General features: G+C 42.8%; 1 protein-coding gene across 1 annotated transcript; it reads left to right on the forward strand.

Moving 5' to 3' along the window:
- The first annotated feature begins 1397 nt into the window (after positions 1-1397).
- On the forward strand, positions 1398-14884 carry GCNT4 (glucosaminyl (N-acetyl) transferase 4). Its single transcript, XM_051642991.1, has 2 exons — positions 1398-1588; positions 12986-14884. The coding sequence occupies exon 2, from the start codon at positions 12987-12989 to the stop codon at positions 14352-14354; it is 1368 nt and encodes a 455-aa protein (XP_051498951.1). The 5' UTR covers positions 1398-1588; position 12986; the 3' UTR covers positions 14355-14884.
- The last annotated feature ends 4987 nt before the right edge of the window (positions 14885-19871 follow it).

A 19871-nucleotide genomic window follows, 5' to 3' on the forward strand; every position in this document is an offset into this window, starting at 1 on the left:
CCAGCCCCTTGGAGACTCATACATCCTCCTGCTCTGTTGTATTGTCCAATCACGATGTGGCCACTAGCCTGGGCAGGATTCCCTGATGCTAATGAACAACCTTTTCCTTTTGGATTGACATTGCAGAGTTCTGGTGGCCTCTGTGTGCTTTTGTCGTGCATGGTTGTTTGATAGGGAGATATTTCTGCATTCTTTTCAGCAAGGACAAGCCAACACCCTTATGCAAAAGATGCACAGCTGTCTGCAGAGCTTTTCCAGTTTTGCAAGTGCTGGGAGCTTTTGTCTCACAGGAAATTCCCAGAATCTCCGTAGTTCTGTGCTCTTAATTTTTTTATCAATTAATAACACTTGATACCATTGGCCACTGCATACACCTCCCCACTTTTCCCCATCACAAAAGGGAAGAAGCTGAACCAGCTACTATCGTGGCACATTGTGTATTATGCATACAGGGAGGGCCAAATACTAAGTGGGGAATTTGGAAACTGTTTCCATTTTATGAGTTTGGTGTGGTGGGCTCATCAAGCTAAGGCAGGACTGCAGGATCCTGTGAATCTGCAGCACCCAGACGTCTCTTTGGAGGTGATGAGATTCGGGCTGCTCCTGCTGCACTGGAGAACAGAGCCAAATCATAAGCTCCATAGTACAAGGATGTGTGGTTTATACACCCATGTGGGCTGGAAGGCTGATGAGGAAGGGCAGTACTGCATATGTCTTAGGAGCACTGCTGATGTGCTTTCCTCGAGGGTAAATACTGTGGTGTTTGTCTGTGGTATATTAGTGCAATGTTTGGTTCCTTGAATTTCTTTTTAACCATCACACACACAAAACTTAGGTATAATATCACAAAAATTTATTTCTTGCCATAAAAGAGACATTGTGTATCGTATGAAGTACTTATATATATGTCAACTTGCTATGCAGGTCATCATGTCTGAACAGCCTCAGAAAGTATCACCATGATTGTGGGGGTCATACCAGTAGCCCACGTTTTGGCCTTGGCCTGATGGTGAAACTGTTTCATTTGTGGCAGAGCAAAGCCTCTGAGGCCTGAAATCTCAGTACCTGGAGTATCCTGCGAGTCTTGAACTTGGTGGGGCTTTTGACAAAGATTTACATGTCAAATCTGGGTGCTTTCCTGCTTCTCCCCAAGCCCTCCTCATCCTCACATAGAAGGAGATCAGGTAGCTTTGATGTGTTCTGTTATTTTTACAGTGTTTCCCCATCTTCTACAGTTTCCCCCCATCTTCTTTGCTGTTATAAATGCTATGAAAGTAGGAAAAAAAAAAAAAGCTGATTATACAGGTAATGGCTTCCACACTTTATCACACAAAGCCTTTTTCAGCTAACATCTTGCACTTTTTCTTTCATGATCTGCAAGCAATAATGTCATCCCTGCTGCTTCTGTACGTCCGACTTCATACGCGCTTGAAACACCAATGAAGCTGGAGACTGCAGGCAACAGCCGGACGGAGCAGACACTGGGACTTTGTTCAGCCCCTGAGCTGGCTGTGGTCATGTTGATCTTCTGGCACAGAACATCCTGAAGAGCTCCACAAGGGGAGGAGACCACTGCAAAGTCCAGGAGGTGGGTCTGCAATTCTCCTAGAAATGATCTTGCTGATGCAACAAGCTGCGACGTCGGCGGTGAAAACTTTGGCGTGAGGGGGGATTGACTCGAGGGGTGATTTACAGGGAGGGCTCACAGGGGAGGGTCTGCAGGCAGCGTCGCAAAGGGTTGGAGGAAATGGAGAAATGTTTTGAGCTGTTAGTGGGAGCTTTTCTGCAGTGTGGTGCAGTTTCTCCTGCCTCCCTGTCTAACAGGAAACTTCTACCCTCTTTTAGGGTGCTTCCTCTTGCCAATATACACAAGTTCTGGTCCTTTGGGCCTGATTTTTGTGTTATATGGTGGTATGGGGGAAAGGTTAACCCTCTGTCCACTGTAGCAGTAGTTGTATTATTTTAAACAGTCATGAGTCAGAGCAAACCTCTTAAACTGTAGACTAGAAGTAGTAAACTCTGTTTACTGGGCTTTTTGTTTGGTGTTGGTGTTCGGGTTTGTTTGGTTTGGTTTGGTTTGTTTCTTGGTTTGTTTTTTTAAATAATTAACTAATTCTTTTTTTAAAAAAATATATCCTGACTCCTGCCTTTGTGTGCAGTAAGTCCTTTACAAACACGGATACTCCCTGCACTTAAAGTCAGAGGATTTAAATACAGGCAATTAAGCTTGAGAATTTCCATAGCCAACCGTCCCTAGGCTTTCTAAGCACTCCCTTGCTTTAACAGGGCTGCAGATCCTCTGATGGGTAGGATGGAAGAGTCTCAGATGTACTAAGAGATTTGTGAAGGGATTTGCCAAGACATTATTCTTTTCAGGCCTCCACCAGAACAGCTTCCTCCAAAAGTTACTGTATCCCATGCAATGAGCAGTCCCCATGTTTAGCAGTGGAACAGAGTCATATGTGATACCCATAACTGCCAAATCTTTGCGGACCTGTGCATCTGGTGAGAAGCTGTCTTTCCTCTTCCAGAAGCACAAAACAGGCTGTGATAAATTGCAGATTTTTGTTGTTTTGTTGTTGTTTTTCCTTGGAGCACTGTGTTGTTTTAAGTCTTCCAAGTCTTAAAATTGCCAGGCTTATTATTTAATTAGGCCTGGGTCTAAAATAAAGGCATATTTTTTTCCACATCTTGGAATTAGAGGTCTATAAGATACTTAGCTCTTTAGTTGGCCATCATTTAAAGGAAATCTAAGTATTACACTATGTTACAGGGGTGTAGGCTGAGGCTCCAGTGCAGGGAAGGTTTGGGGTGGAAATCAGACATACTTGGTAGAATCAATGGATCTAGATTTAATGCCAATAAAAAGTGCTCCTACAAAAGCTCCATTATCCCACTGATAGATAATTTTGCAATGGAAATGACTAGCTAGAAGGAGTAAACACTAGCACATTAATAAATTAACTTTCCCAGCTAGCAGCATTTAATAATCAAGTAGAGTTAAAAGTTTAATTCAGACAGTTTACTAAAAAAAAATAAAAAATAAATCTCTTTGCACATGATTACTTTTATCCCTCTCCAGCCTCCCAGAAATATTGTCCCTCTAGCTTCCAAGAGCCCCAACAAGTGACTTAATTTGTATAGAGAAGAGGGAGAACTAGAAGGAGCTAACTGCAGAGTTGGTCATGCAAACAACTCAACCAAGTTTGCATTGCTATGTGCGCAGGTGTGTATTAAGCAAATAGAGATATTTTATCGGGGAAAACTTTCTCAGAGTGGTTTTGCTGGGGGAGAGGGAATTGTTCCAGTAGTTCCTGCTATTATATGGTAATGGTGTTGGTTGCTTGAAATACACTGTGACCTAGTTTCCAAGGAAGGGTGAAGACACTGGGTTTTGCCTCATAAGTCTTTGAGAAATGGGGGAGTGACAAGTCAGAAAAAGCACCTGTTTTGCTGCTCAGTTTGATTTTCTTGTTGTTAATGCTACCTACATGAAAGCACTTACCCTCACTGATCCCTCTCTCCGTTCTTCTCTTATATCATTTCCCACGTCTGTTCTGCTGCTCCTTCTTAGCCCCTGTTCCCTTTTAATTTTTTTTAAAACTAAGTGATAAGCAAGAAGCCTGATTTGTGGTGGGCATGGGCAGAAGGGCTTCTGCATGGGAGACAGAACAACAGATTTTTATGACGCCAATTACACATTTGCTCTTTTTGGATGGGTTAAAGAAAAAATGTAATTGGGTACATACATTTTAGTTACAAATGGTCTGTCTCAAAAGTCGCTTGTCTGAACCCCTACTCTTTTTCATGGTTGAGTTTACCCCAAAGGATTTTTTTCCTAGATAGGGAGAAGGATAAAAGAGTGGATGTTAAAATGTGAATACCCACAGGTCTTTGATTTTTGACTTAAAGAAAAATTATGTTGAATAATGTAGCTGTTACTTTAAAGAAACAACTTTTTGGAAACGGCTTTGTTCCCGAGGTGTTTGTTTCCTATAGCTATAGATGAGTTGTTTGCTAAAAAGTAATAGAGGCTTCTGCAGGGGCTGGAGCTCCTTTTTCAGTGCCAGGGGGACTGTCTGTCTTCTTTCCCTGCAAGTCAGTCAGTTTTCATGTTTTCTGAATTATACTGCCATTACAGGGTTGCTATAAGTGGTTGACTGTGGACTGCAGGTGAGACTTGCCATGCAGAGCAAGAGAAAAAGTAGAGCTGGTCATTCGTTCCTGCTCAGGATGAAGTTTGTTTATCTGAGTTGCAGCCTCTTCTTGTGCAAGAATAACATTGGCAAAGCTAAATTGCACAGACCAGGAGTTAATCTTACTCTGGGTGCACAGGTTTTATGGAAACAGCAAAAATAATAGTGTAAGCAGCAGTAATGCCTTGGGCTCTCTCAGGAGCCAGCGCTCTCCATGTGTAAAACATTAGGGTCTTAGTAAAGTGGAAACACGCCTTCAGGGAGGCAGCATGAGCCCAAAGCCTGCCAGTTTCTCTGCACTGCTGAAGAGAACCTGAGCGTTTCTCTGGGTTGCTCAAATCCCTCCTTAACCCCTTATGGAGGGGCAGCCTTGAAGAGGACTGGAGCTGCCTTAGCCCTGGTGGAAGTGAGAGTCTGGTTCTCTCGGCTGAGTCAGGCTTGTGCCAACTGGAGCAGCTCCCAGGCTGGTTTCCTTTGTTGTTCCAGAGCACCACTCTGGGGCAGAGGAGTTGGTGGCAGAGCATGTGGGTCTGGTGCCATGGTGCTGGTCCCCAGAATGCTTCACATGGGAGGTGCACAAAAGCTGTGCCATTGCAAATGGAGCTGGCGGAGCTTGCAGTGCTGGCACAAAAGCTGGGCTTTGGTCATGGCTCCTGTTTGTTGGGGCAGTAACTTATTTTGGGGATACTTCATCCAGCCCATGCTCTGGGATGAAATGGTGGTCCTTTGCAGTGCCTGGTATCTTTTCATCAGCTGTGGAGGGGCCTCAGATGCTTAATTTGAGAAACACTGGGCAAGGTGGGTCTCACATGCACGGTACAGTGACCAGGATACAGAACATGTTCTCTTCAAGGCCAAAGCCAGAAGCAGTCTGGGTAATTTAATCACATTGAGTTCTGCTCCCTGGCATAAAATATTCCTAGATATTTCAGGGTAACCTCATCCAGTTCAGTGGAAATGTCCTGGAGGTTGGACTAGATGACCCTTAAAGGTCCCTTCCAATCCAAACCATTCTATGAAATAATGTATGATGGGGTGGTTATTTGTTTTCTCAGTATGAGTGGTGCTTTAAACTTGCTTTTACTCTGAAGAAACAGCTGTACACCTTGTTAAAAAAAAAAAAAAGTGATTTTTGAATAAATTAATTTGTGTGCTCACAGGAGGCTCTTTAGAACAGAAAGTTGGACGACCTCATCTCCTATAATGTACAGGCTCAGACAGGTAATATCTGACTGTTCTGTTACTCCTACACATAGCATCAGTAGCTCCTGTTTTTCTTTCCAGGGCCATGAGCTTACAGAGAGGTGGGCATGACTTCTTCCCACTCCAATTTGTGTGTGGTCTGCTTCCCTCCAGGGAAGAGATGTTGGGATGGTAGGAGGTGTCCAGTGCTACCCCAGATACGCAGTTCACCAGCTGAACCACGATGATTTATTAGTCTGCATAGCACTGAGAAGATGCAACAGTTTAAAAGGTCCAGTTTTGCATGTGATGTGGTTAATACAGTGAAAATTCAGGCAGGCACACTCAAAGCTAATTTAAATCTAGTTTACACTGCTTGGCGGTGTTCCTGTAGCATCTTAGATGTTCCATGTTATGGAACTACAAATAATACAAATTAAATAATATGGGAGAGTTAGAAGCTTCACTTACAAGCATCTTGCTGCCTGTGTGGTACTGCACAATACCCTTAATGAGTGTGTTTAGATCAGAATGCAAAAATAATTACACAGTATTTAGCTGAAATTGCAGAAGAGCTTTTTAAGCCAGCAGATCATCGCATTTAGGCTCTGCTATGGAAGCCAGGATTGCCACTGCTGCTTAAAAATTCTTGCAGGAGAGGCTGAGACAACATATTTTTTATTACGAAAAATTCAGATGAAGAAGCAAATGTTGGTCTAATCCAGCTTAATTTTGACAAAAAAAACCTAAACTGCAAAAGAATCCAAACCCTGGATTGTTGCCACCTCTGGTATTTTGTTCCCATTCAAAATCTGATTTCTTTCAAAACTTTTTTCAGTTGATTCAATAAAGAAATCCTTTTTGAGTATTTTTGGGTGTATAAATATATTGACTTGAGGCAATGCTGTTGTTTTTCTGGAGTGCCAGTGAAAAGCACCCGGTTGGCTTACAGAGCAGGATGTTTGGGGTTTCTTGACCAGGTTGCATCTGATGTTAGAAGCACACCAGACAACTAGTTAACCCTTCTCAGAGATTGCTTTTTAAATTTCAGTGTCAGAGAAGGCATGCTGGAGCCTTGCTGTCAATGAAAAGAGTTGTAATTAATGCCTGTGGTTCGTCAGTGGAAGCTTTTAGCTGGACCACTCCCCAGCCACTGTGCTGTGCTCCTACCTGAAGCCTGAGCCTCTGGGAGAGGATTTCTTCCTCCTCCCAGTGGCTTTGCCCTTTTTTGTTTCATGCTTGAATGCTGACCAGTGTGTATGGATGGAGAGCAACTTCCAAGATTTTGTAATAAATTGTGTCTTGCATTATGGGAATTCCCCACAAGGGAAAAACGATTTCTCCAATGGAAATCTTCAGATGAGTTGCTATGGACTCAACTTTGATGTAATAAACTGGTAATGGATCTGTTAATGAGGTTGATACACGTGGATATTTGTTCTTGGCCAACACGGAGAGGGTAAAATCTGGGAGGTTTAGCAAAAGTGTGGAGAGAGGAGAGGAGGAATTTCCTGGGAGCCAGGGTTCATGAAAAGGCTATATAATTCAGTGAGGATCTAGACAGAAGTCCTATCCTTGGTGAAGACCAGGGCTCCAGCCCCCCTCTAGTGCCTGGCCATGCAAACTCACCCCTATTCCTATTCACAGGAGTCAGGGTGACTCATGGAGGGATGAGATGGGGAAGGGCAGGCAGAGGAGAAAGTTGCCATCTGGCAGCTGTGTTCTGGTGCTGAATCCTGTACTGTTCCTTTCTTAGTACCCAAGAACAGAGTCACAGAGCCCAGGCTGTGCTGGGGTCAGTGTGGGGAGGAGCGGGGTGTTACAAGTGTTGGTTCCTTCTGATACCTGGTCAGATATCCATAGATTCCCTATTTACAAGGAGTCACATGGAAAAGATAAGGGGTAGTGGGCACAAGTTGCTCCTGGGGAGATTCCAGTTGGACACAAGAGGTACATTTTTCACCACTAGGACAGTTAAACATTGGAATAGTCTCCTAAGGGAAGTGGTAGATTCCCCTGTATTGGACAGTGTTAAGTCTCAGCTTGACAGGATGCTGAGCCACCTCATATAAACTATAGTAGTACCAAGAAAGGTTGGACCAGATGATACTTGAGGTCCCTTCCAACCTGGCATTCTATGATAATACGACTGACGTGCTGCAGTCATCATCCTTGGAGGTATTTAAGAGTTCTATGGACATAGTACTTAGGATTAGGGTTTAGTTAAGGACTTGTCAGTGTTAGGTTAATGGTTGGACTCCATCATCTTGAAGGTCTTTTCCAACCAAGGTGATTCTGTGATTCTGTGTTGCAGTCTTTGCTCAGGGCAGGTCCAAACTAGCCATACCCTTTAGGCATGAGTAGGACTTCCACGAGGCAAGTGCCTGATGGTGTGCTGAGTTAGAGTTGTGAGTCAGCAGAGCTAGAATTACAATTGTTTTATACTTTTTTTTCCCCCTCCCAAAAGAATCCTAAAAGCAGGCCTTAATTTGCCTCTAATTAGCCTTTCCTTTGGTTTCACCTTGCAAGCATTTAACATTTCAAGCAGTTATAGTCTCTCAGTAGAAATTCAATATTTCTGTGTTGTTACAGTAATCTATATTGTAAAAGCCAAGAGAAACAGCCACCAGTTCAATTTGCTTCTCTTTGCTTAAAGTACACTTTACTTTTACCTCCATGATAGTGTTCCAGTACAAGCTTGAGTGATTTACTCAAACAGGTTCCCAATGGATGGTGTACAGTAGAAAATGCTGCTTTTTATGTTTGTAGTGTGCTCACTGTAGGAGTTTGCACTCTTCTGGGGACTCTGCAGCTTCACTGGCTGTTAATTAATGTTTACACATAGTAAGAATAAGATTCAGTGGTTTAACAATAATTTTTGTCAGGAGGATAAACTTCTGCACATCTGGCTAATAGCAACTGGAAGTGACTATTGATGTAACAGGTCTTTACAGTTAATCGCTTGCCGTCAGATCATACTTTGCTCCCCCAGACCTTTGCTGTGTTGCCCAAAATGTATATATGAATACCTGTATATAAATCAGTGCTATTTCCACTGCTCTTATTTCCATGTTCTCTCTCTCCTCCCCAGTGTGTGCAAGTCAATAGAAACCAAGATCTAACTCCAGTGTGTGTTCTGATGTGCATTTTCTAGCATGATTTTGCTTTCAGCTTGGCCTTTGCTCCCAACGCTGCCTTTCACTGTCCATAGCTCGGTTCATAATTTCAGCACTTTCAGTACACAGGGGAGAAAGCTTATCCTCTGGTTTTGAGCTTTATAGGGTGTTAGGAGTGTTGTGCAAGCCACAGGAGAGCTGTAGAATTCTCCTGCAGCCTCCCAAAAGACGATGTGCACATTGCATTGAAGCACGCGGGAAGGAGAGGAACTTCCCTGCCTACTTGAAGAGTGCCGTGTATTTTCTGGTCCTTCTGTAAGCCCAGCATCATTGCCTTAGGCAGACACAGACAGCCAAGCCTGGCTGGAGAGGACCTTGGAGGCAAGGATCAAGAGTTTCAATTTGAGAGCTGCATGGCTTAGCCTTTGCCTAGTCCTCTCAGGAGGGTTTATTCTACTGATTAAGGACAACACAGCGTTCAGTGAGCAGAAGGACTTGATCTGAACTTTTATCAGGAGGGTGTGAAATTCTCCCACCACCTTGTTCCTCTTTTTGTGTCATTGTGCAGCCTGCACAGTTGCAGAAAGAAAATTGTTCTAAGTGTTTGAAAGCATGAAGCTGCCCAAAACAGCTTATTGCAAAGAGGAAAAATACCCACAAAAAGGCAGTGAAATACACTAGTGGGAAACTCAGCTGCTTTCTGTGTGGGATACAACTGTTGCCGTCACGGATATAACAGGCAATCCCTCTTCTGGTCCAGCAGTAGACAAAAGCAGATTCTGAGAACAGAGAGATGGTGACAACAAACATTTGTATTAGTAAAAATTTCCTGTCAGAGTTCTTGGCAGCTGGTAATAGCTTGATGTTGTGGTTCCAGGGAGTTTAGCTTTGCGTCCATGTTTTTGTATTGGCAGACGTAACTCTGGAAACTCTCAATAGCCCTTTGATTGCCTAATTCCTCCTTGAATCCTGGTGAGCTCATGGTCAGGTACCTTATGACAAGCTATAATTATGTGTTGTGTAAGAACATGTGTTTTGTTACACAATGTGAATGTGTTTCCCATGTGTTTGTTGCATGTCTGTTTTCTTTGAATGTTCCTTGCTTTACAGAGGTGAAGGATAAATAAAAAGACCTATTAATCTTCTCTGAATCATTCAGTACTTTGCATTCCAGCCAGTGAGTGCCCAGACCAGATTAGATGCTGTCTATGTGCATGCATAGACCAGCTGTGCTATATGTCTTGGTCACAATATGAGATCAGTCTACATTAATTTCTGCAGGAGTCCTTTTGTCTGTAGAAGGGAAAGTGCAAACATAGAGCCCAAAGAGTGGTGGTCAACGGTGCAGAGTCCAGCTGGAGACCTGTAACTAGAGGAGTCCCTCAGGGATCAGTGCTGGATCCAGTCCTGTACAACATCTTTATCAATGACCTTGATGACAGGACAGAGCATCTTCTCAGCAAGTTTGCTGATGACAGGAAGCTGGGAGGATTGGCTGATTCATGGGAAGGCTGTGCAGCCATTCAGTGAGATTTGGAGAGGTTGGAGAGCTGGGCAAAGAGGAACCTAATGAGGTTCAACAAGACCAAGTGCAGAGTCCTGCACCTGGGAAGGAACAACAAAATGCACCAGTACAGGCCAGGAGGTGATCTGCTAGAGAGCAGCTCCATGGAGAAGGACCTTGGAATGCTGGTAGACAACAAGTTATCCATAGGACAGTGACGTGCCCTTGTGGCCAAGGCCAGTGGCATCTTGGGGTGCATTAAGAGGAGTGTGCCCAGGAGATGGAGGGAGGTTCTCTACTCGGCCCTCATGAGACCTCACTTGGAGTACTGTGTCCAGTTCTGGGCTCCCCAGTTCAAGAGGGACAGGATCTGCTGGAGAGAGTCCAACAAAGGGCTACGAGGATGATGAAGGGACTGGAATGCTTGCCTTATGAGGAAAGGCTGAGAAACCTAGGGCTTTTCAGTCTAGAGAGGAGAAAACTGAGGGGGCTTCTAATTAATGTCTATAAATACATGAGGGCTGGCCATCAAGAAGGCAGGGACAAGCTCTTTTCACTTGTGCCCTGTGACAGGATGAAGAGCAGTGGACTCAGACTTGAGCACAGGAAGTTCCACCTCAACATGAAGAACTTCTTTACTGTGAGGGTTACAGAGCCCTGGAACAGGCTGCCCAGAGAGGTTGTGGAGTCTCCTTCTCTGGAGACTGTCAAGACCTGTCTGGATGCATTTCTGAGTGATCTGCCCTATATTTTGGTCCTGCTCTGGCGAGGGGGTTGAACTTGATGGTAAAGTGATCTTTGAAGGTAAAGTGAAGTTATATGGAAAGACAATCGCTGTATTTAGCTTTTATTTTGGTAATAACTCAGTTGTTCATTTGCTACACAAGGTTGTTATTAAATACTCTGCTGCATAAAAAGGGGCCATGTGTGTTTCTGCAATTGCATCCACGTCTCTCATGCCACTCGGTAGGCTTCAAGGGAGGTGAACTTTTTTATACCCCAAAAAGTGCATGGGTTCCATCTTGGTGACAGTGTGTGGTGAAAAAAGCCATGGCAAATGGCCTAGAGGATCCACATAAAAAGTGCTTTATTGAGATCTCACTACTTAGATGCTAATGGCAGGCAATCATGAAGACAACAACTGCTCTCGTAGATGGAGTGAACTAGGGAAAATGGCTGAAGAAAGAAAGAAAAGATGGAAAGATAGAGGAGAAGACAGGACCAGATACGTCACCACCCTTTCTTTCCAGCAAGGTCTTTTTGGCTGCTTGTCCTGCTCTGCAAACCTTCAGCCTCAGGTCCTAGTCCCAGTTTCAGCTCTTTTAAACAGACCTTCAAGGACAGGTTGGATGGGGCTCTGAGCAGCCTGCTCCAGTGGGAGGTGTCCCTGCCCATGCAGGGGAGTTGGAACTCAATGATCTTCAAGGTCCCTTCCAACTCCAAACACTATGTGATTCTGTGACCACACTTGGGGGGGCAACATGTAGTTAAGCTTTGCACCTGTGCAGTTGTTCTGGAAGGTTCTGCTGCCATTCCAGAGAGTTCTGGAATGGGACTGTGGTGGGGGGTATCTTCTTCTAAGGGTCCAAGGTGAGCCCTGATGGTTGGTGCATGTGCAGAGCAGCTGCTGGAAATTTACCAGGGGAGGGCAAGCCATAGAGATGCTGGGGGAGGGGGATAGCCTGTCATCCCTTCTGCACTGTTCACACTTGCCTGACATGGGGCTCTATCCTAAGCTGAGACACAACAAGGGGTGTTGTGGTTACACATACCCCTGCACGTCACCAGACACCCTCTGACAGTCCAAGGTTGTGTCACACAGCAGAGAACAGGATAGATGCACTATTGTCACTACTATTCCTCCTTTGTTCTAAAGGTTGCATTATGTACTCTTTACAGCAGATAGAAATGCTGTGTCTGCATCAGTCTCTTTCCTCAGGGCAGGTCAGCAGTAGTTTCCAGAAGAAATCTGGACACAGGGAGTACTTTGCACTGTTGGGAGAGGACACGATGGAAATGAATTTCTTCATGGTCATTTTCATCTTTATGAGCCAGCCCCTGTGTTAGAGACAATGAGGATGCTCTGACTGAATTCTGAAGTTTTCAGGTTTGTTTCTTTGTTTTGTTTTTTTTAATAAAATGAAATTTTATTACTCAGAAATTTTATAGACTCAGAAGAGATCCTGTTGCTGCTCCCATTGAATCCCTGGCAGTTACTGAGGAAAACAAACAATCCTTCCTACTCGCTTAGAGGACAGTTATGTTTCTGCCAATGCAGAGGTTGCTGTCCTCATAACAATTTTTTAAAAAGCTTTGGAAAATAAACAGTGGGAGCCTTGTTCCAACACTCTTATTAAGCTGGAAGTCATCTGAAATCCAAGTAGTTTTACTATCTTCAGTCAGCTAATTCGGGGGAATGAAATCTTTGCCTATTATTGTGGTAAAATCTGTGAAGTAACATGATGATTAAGACATTGCAGATTTCCAGTGCCCTGTCCTGCTAAGGTGGTGTTTGTGCTGTAGATAGACTGGAGTGTTTAGCCTGGAGGAGACTCGGGGGACTTTATCGCTCTCTTCAACCACCTGAAGGGAGGTTGTAGTCAGGTGGGGGCCAGGCTCTTCTGCCAGGCAACTAGTGACAAGACAAGAAGTCATGGACTGAAGCTGCTCCAGGGGAGGTTTAAGTTGGATGTTAGGAAGCACTTCCTCACAGAGGTGGTGATTAGACATTGGAATGGACTTCCCAGGGAAGTGGTGGAGGCACGGTCCCTGGATGTGTTCAAGGAAAGGCTGGGTGTGGCACTTGGTGCCATGGTCTGGCTGATGTGATGGTGTTAGGTCATAGGCTGGACTTGATGATTTTACAGGTCTTTTCCAGCCTTGGTGATTCTGTGATTCTGTCAGTGCACATGTCTTTGTTAGAAGCCAGGATTGTTGTGATGCTTTGCTCCTGATTTAAAATACCATCATGTCTCTGTTTTCTGCAGAATGAAGAGACTTAAGTGTCCCTGCCCATGTCCCATGCGAAGGAAGATCCTGATCCTGTGTGTTACGGGATGGCTGATTGCACTGCTGAAGCTCCTCCATGTTGAAAGACACTTTTTTCCCTCCAAAGGCATTTATTTGGTTGAGCACTTCTTAAGCACTTCTTCTTTTGTTAGAAACAGATATTCCTACCTTAGAAATGAGTTCCAATATGAAATTAATTGTTCATCTATATATGAACAAGATCCCCATGAAATTGGCAAGAGTTTAGAAATAAGAAGAAAAGAGATAATTGATTTAGCTGATGAAGATGTTGTGGCAATGATCAATGATTGCCACATATATCACTCACTTAGGAAATACCACCTAAAACCTGTTTCTCCAGAGGAGGAGAGTTTTCCAATCGCGTATTCTTTGGTGGTTCACAAAGATGCAGTAATGGTAGAAAGGCTTATACATTCACTGTACAGTCATCAAAATATTTACTGCATTCATTATGACCAAAAAGCAGCAAAAAGTTTCAAATCTGCTATGAACAATCTAGCTAAATGTTTCCCTAACATTTTCATTGCATCAAAATTGGAGACAGTGAGCTATGCACATATTTCACGACTACAAGCAGATTTCAATTGTCTGTCTGATTTGATGAACTCTTCAGTTCCCTGGAAGTATGTTATTAATTTGTGTGGCCAAGATTTCCCTTTGAGGTCAAATTTTGAGTTGGTTGCTGAATTGAAGAAACTGGGTGGAAGAAACATGCTAGAAACTATAAAGCCGAGCAGTAGCAAAAGAGAACGATTTACTTATCACTATGAACTTACGAAAGTGCCTTATGAATACATGCAGATGCCTGTGAAGACAAACATTTCCAAGAATCCACCACCTCATAATATTGAGGTATTTGTAGGCAGTGCCTATTTTGTTTTAAGCCGAGCATTTATAAAATACACCCTTGAGAGCTCTCTTGCAAAAGATTTTTTTGAGTGGTCAAGGGATACATACTCTCCTGATGAACATTTCTGGGCCACTCTTGTACGTGTTCCTGGTGTCCCTGGAGAAGTACCAAGGTCGTCTCAGGATGTAACAGACCTACAAAGCAAAACTCGTCTGGTGAAATGGAATTACCTCGAAGACCATTTATATCCTCCCTGCACTGGTACCCACCTTCGCAGTGTCTGCATTTATGGGGCTGCAGAACTAAGATGGCTTCTGAGTTACGGGCACTGGTTTGCCAACAAGTTTGATTCCAAAGTAGACCCTGTCCTGGTAAAATGCTTGTCAGAAAAACTGGCAGAGCAACAGAAAGAGTGGATATATTTGTCCTCTGATAAATACTTTCTGCACCTAAATTCTATGAATGCCTCACTATAGGAGCACCTTCTTCCCTGCTGTCAGTACTATGTACTGTTACAGCACAGAGCCTGTGGTTCCTCTGCCTTGACCCACTGCAGGATGTTAGCAAGCAAAGTGTCCATTCTGCACAAAGTTGAGGGCCCTGGAGAGCCAGGTTCCTGACCATTTATTTAGGAAAAGTCTTGCCTCTCTGATTAACTGCTTTGTAACTTTCCACAGTAATTCTGTAATTGTTCTTCAGGGTGATTCTGAGAGGGTGAGATTTGCTTTTGGGGTCTCTGGCACAGTCTGTCCCAGTGGAGTATTTCAGAAACATCAAGTTTGAAACAGAAACATCATGATGTTTTACATCAAGTGTGTTTGCGTCTTTCTGAAGAAACTCCAGTGCATCTGTCTGCCAGTCCCCCTGTCCTTCACTTTTGTTTTTCTGTAAGGTATGAAACAAAGACCTCTTTATCTGCTACCTCAGGAAACTGGAAGTGCCCAGCTCATGGACGAAACCAGAAGAGCAGCCTGAGACCAAATGTGGCCTCACCTGAAGTCCCAAAATTCCCATTTGTGGGAGCCAACAAAGATCTTTGCAGTGTGAATGGGACTGAATGACATAAGAACATCCTTAGACATCACTCTTTCCATACCGTCATTCTCTCCTCCCAGCTCATTTGTGCATTGCTTTTCTTTCCATGAAGTGTGTGCTTAGGCACTGTGCCATGCCTATGGGATCAGTGGTGGTTGACTGAAACAGAATAATGTGCTGTTATCCTTAAAGGCAGTATATGAGCATACCCTAAGGGCAGTCTCTGGAGCCCCTCAGAGTAGATATCCATGCCAAAATCAGTCAGTCTTAATTTCTTCTCTGCCTGTAGAAATATCCTCTTGTGAAGTCCCAGTCCTGTTGAGATAATATGTCTACACACAGTGGATAACAGTGCTATTTCTAAATAGTGTTCAACAATGTGGTTCTATGTTGAAATGCAAAACATGGGAAGTCAAGCAGTAAACATAAAAATAGCCATATTGCAGAAATGAAGAACCTGTGCAGAAGTGTCTTTCTGTGCAAGTCTTGTGACTCTGTGCCACTGAGATCTCAGGCTGGCAGGTGCCTGAGATTTGGCAAGATTTGGATTATCTGTAGAGCAACTGTTCTCCAACAGCCTCTGCTTCCCATGGTGCTGCCAGGCCTGCCATTAGTGAAGCAGCCTGGGAGCCTCCTTGCAGCTGGGATCCCCATGCTACAGCATGAGGGAATTGCTTGTTAGTGCAGGGGTCTCTGCAGAAACTCTTGCAACTCAGATGTGCCGCTTGGCATTTTGGGGGTTTCTCTGGAACTTTGCCACAGGTTTGGTTTCAGTTGTTCCAGAGGGCCCTGGTGTCTGGCTTGCTGCTCTTCTCTTTCTACTCATCTGGCTTTTATTAAGGGGTGTCTTCCCACAAATGAATTTGGGATATCTGGCCTTATCGATCCACAGATTGCTGCAGTAATGGCCATGTCTCATACCCATGAGAAATTTTTGTTTCTTATTTGAGTTAAAAGAACCAGGCAATTTATTTTTTTTTTTGGTCTCAGTTTTTGTTTATAAATTTAGTCGCACTCAAGGCGTGTGTGGCTTAAGGTCGGGTTTGAGATTCAGGAATCATGGGCCATTTGTGACACTGATTGTCGTATGAGGTCTCAGGCAAGTAATCCAAGTTTTCTGTTTCAGCTGTAAAGTGGGAACAGCTATGTTCTATTGTCTTGCTAAGCACTGCAAAACCTATGGTTGTTGTGGGTTGTTTGCACAGTAATAGTACTATTTATGGAGTCTGTGGACACACAGGTGAAGTATTTCTTCGATGTACTGTTTCTGAAATAAATGGGGATTCTTTTTAAAGTGTGTGTTGCTTACTTGCCATGTCTGCCCCGGGCTGTCCTGGTTTTGTGTGATTTATAGATGCGGTGTGTAGAAAATGAAAGATTGAGAGTTTTTACAGATACCGGTACTTGCATATGGAGAGTTCTCATGTGGAAAAGCGTAACGAAAGAGGATGTTAGGATCCCAGAGGACCAAGAAACAGCCTTCTGTACACATAAATCGATGTTTAATGATATATTTAAGCATTTTTATTTTGTTAAACTGGCTCAATGTATGTATATACACACATCCCAATTTGTGTTTAATTTGAGTGGTTTGCTCTACCATAAATTTATAAAAATAATCCACTAGCACATTAAGCTTGAACAAAGTTAAGTTATTTTAATCAACATGCAACTTTGTGCTGTTTTAACTGAATTGGGTTGAATGATGCACGTAATTTAAACTAGTTTGAAATATGGCAGCTCATGCTTCCATTACTAATATAGTTGCAAATTCATGAAGTGTGGATTTTCTAATAAATTGTAGATATTTCTGGTTTCGGAAGGTAACTTTAATGGCTATTCAAGCTTGTAGGAAGTAATTTCACAAAAATCATAGTATCATTCAGACTGGAAGATCATCTAGCCCAGCCTCATGCTCACGACAGGATTGACACTAAATCTGAGCTGGGTTTCTTGGGCTTTGTCCTAGGGAGTCTTCCAGATCTCTGAGAAAGATTTTGCAGCCTTCTGAGGTAACATTTTCCAAGGTTTTCAGGAAAAAGAACAGCCAAAATATAAGTTCCTTAGGTTTTGAATTACCTTCTCTCTGCTTTTGACTTTGCATTCAGCAATGTAGATGCAACACTGATGCCTGTGTTAAGTGATTAGACTATATGGAGGTGAGGAAGAACTTCTTTGTTTACCTTTGATGTCTTTGTCTTTACACAGGTAGGTTTTTTTGCTGAAAATGGACCTGAGGCATGATCCACAAACATCTTTCTCTCTGTGAGAAAAATGGCTGAACCTAGCTTCTGGCAAAGCATATATGAGGTTTTCTTTGGATGGGAATTTAGATCACAGGCAGTTATCTGCTGTTCTCCTCTCATAGGGATTTTTTTTTTTTTCTTAGTAAAACTCAAGCATCCCTTTCCTCTTCCTCTCTTCCATTTCCTCACTTCTCCTGAAAAAAATTGCCCTTGTAAATTTTATCACTGTTTTAAAATGCACATACATTTTACACATAATAGATGGTTCTCTCTCTCTTTGTTCTGCTGAAGAAGACCTGTACTGGCTTTCTTCCACCCACCCTTCCCTGTGTTGGCTACATAGAGCATTTGGGCCATCAGTTAACCTGATTTTCCCCTTCTAGGAAGGATGTGTGGGCAGAGAATTAGTGCTGCTTCTGGCTGTAAGTACTGGTGTATGGGTCCAGCCCACTTTGTTAGTGGCCAAAACCAGCAAAAAATATGAATGCATTCTAACACGGAAGAGCTAAGTGAGGGAGAAAAGGAAATACTGGGCTTTAGCAAGAGATGCAGAGGCAATGTATGTACAGCTTGTCTCACTGAGGCATTTATTAGGCTGGACAGAGTGTCAGGAGGATAGTACATACAAACATTAATGCCTCACTACATATTTTCTTTGACATTGGAATAAAAGGATGTGAAAGGAAGGACTAGAAGTTAGACACTTAATCTGTAATTGTAATTGAAACAGACCTGGCCTGTTGAGCATTTCTATGGCTGCTGTGTCATTACTGTGGCATTTGAATCAGAATGTATGAATGTGAGAAAAACAGTATTTGGGCAGCAAATGTAGAGTATATGCAGCATACTCGTGTGTTTGCAGTGTGACCTTGATTTTTAGTTCAGGTATAATTTTTATTTGGTGTTTTTACAGAACTTGAGTTGTTCTACGTGGTGATAATTTCCAGTCACGTAGAACTGTTACTTCAGAACAATGTGATGTAAGATGTGGTAAATCTGTACTGACAGTACGCCAGTGCTGTTTGGTGTGTCAAGCTGATAGCTGAACACTCTGTCCTGGTGCTGTTTCTTTCAGGACTACTGGCCTCTTTCATTTTTGCGTGGCTAGAGTGCACAAATATTTATAGTGCCAATCTGCCTTGGAAAAGGGAGAAAGTAAAAGCCATGAAACTTGTCACATTTTCCCGAGATAGGAAGGAGCCAGGTGGTGTGTTGTAAAGGGAGACAGGGACAATACGTTTTCTGCCTACAGAGCTGTCACGTATGTGTCTTAGCAGAGATTTACTGAAGTTGAAATGTTTGTGTATAGTATGTTTGCTGCTGCCAACTCTGATTGAGGTAAACTAGACTTGAGCTTGCACGTTTTGAAAAATAAGATGATTTAGGAAAAAAATGCCTGGAGCCTGTATCAGCTTTTTTTTTTGGTAAAAAATAGGTGTTCTGAGAAATCTTGAAAATATACTGCAGCTTGACCAGGGGGTTCCAGAAAGACTCAGGAGACTGTGCTAGTTGTTTCAGACAGGGCAGAAAGAGGAGCCTCTGATTTTTTTTGCCCTAAGGCAGGTCCATGTTTTTTAATGATGCTTTGTGTGTTATTTGTAGAAAGCAATTTAGAGATTTGCTACTTACAAAAACTAGTGACTGTCTTCCACCTTGCATTTCAAGCATTTGCTATAACACATAAGAATTTATTTAAAAGACTTCCCTGGGCTACAATTAGAGATTTCACTGTGATTTAATTTAAGGCAGCAGCTTTTTTGTTGCTGAGCATCTTTTCTCTGGCTGAATTTGTTCTCTGAGATAGAAAGGATGGCAAACCTAAGCTTTACCTGGAGCAATGGGAAGATTAGAGAGTATACAGAGGTGTTGTAGGTGGCATTATTACCACCATAGCAAAACAGCTGGGAAATTAGAATAACTGCATCTTACACTGTAGATGTTGACATCACCATTTATTCATACACGTAGTAGGAACTGGAAATCATACAGTTGGAAATAACTACATGCAAGTATTTTAGCTCTAAATTGCTAGGGTCCATATGAAGTAGCATGAAAATACAAGTGGTATGTGCATTTTTATTTGGCATATGGAAAATTGGCTGTAGGTGAACTGCAAGACATACCAGTTAGTACAAAAGCAGGCATCCTCTTCCTGCAGAGGATTTAAATGGCAGAATTGGCAGAATTGAAGGCATCATCTTTTCTCCAAAAAATGTTATGCCTGCTTTTGTTTCCTATGGTTGTTTCTTACCTTTTGATACAGCAATTCTAGCTCCTTTTTAGCCTTAAGATGCCCATATCAATCAAATTTTATCACTTATGTCTCATTTAACTCTGAGCTGCTTTGGAGTTCAGAACTTGTTTTCTGTTTGGTAGCAGTTCTAAGGGCTTTTAATACCATCAGCAGGTGGCATGGCTGAATTTAAATTTATTTTGCTTTAAGAGGACATGTGCATTTGCTCAGCTATCCTGGGCCTGAACTGGTAGAACATTTATGAGTTTCCATCACTGGGATTTTACTTGTATTTTACTCCTCTTGTACTTCAAGGAAAAAATCTCAAAGGTATCCTTTGTTTGTGCCAAACTTAACATCTTACTTCTGTCTTGAATTCTGCCTGGTGAAGATTGTATATTAAAGAAGCTGCATCAAGAGCATACATCCAAAGGAGTAAAATTGTGTATATCACCAAAAAGGAAAAAGAAAAAAAAGTT

Source organism: Apus apus, chromosome Z, assembly GCF_020740795.1.
Source record: "Apus apus isolate bApuApu2 chromosome Z, bApuApu2.pri.cur, whole genome shotgun sequence".
Classification (NCBI taxonomy): Eukaryota; Metazoa; Chordata; class Aves; order Apodiformes; family Apodidae; genus Apus; species Apus apus.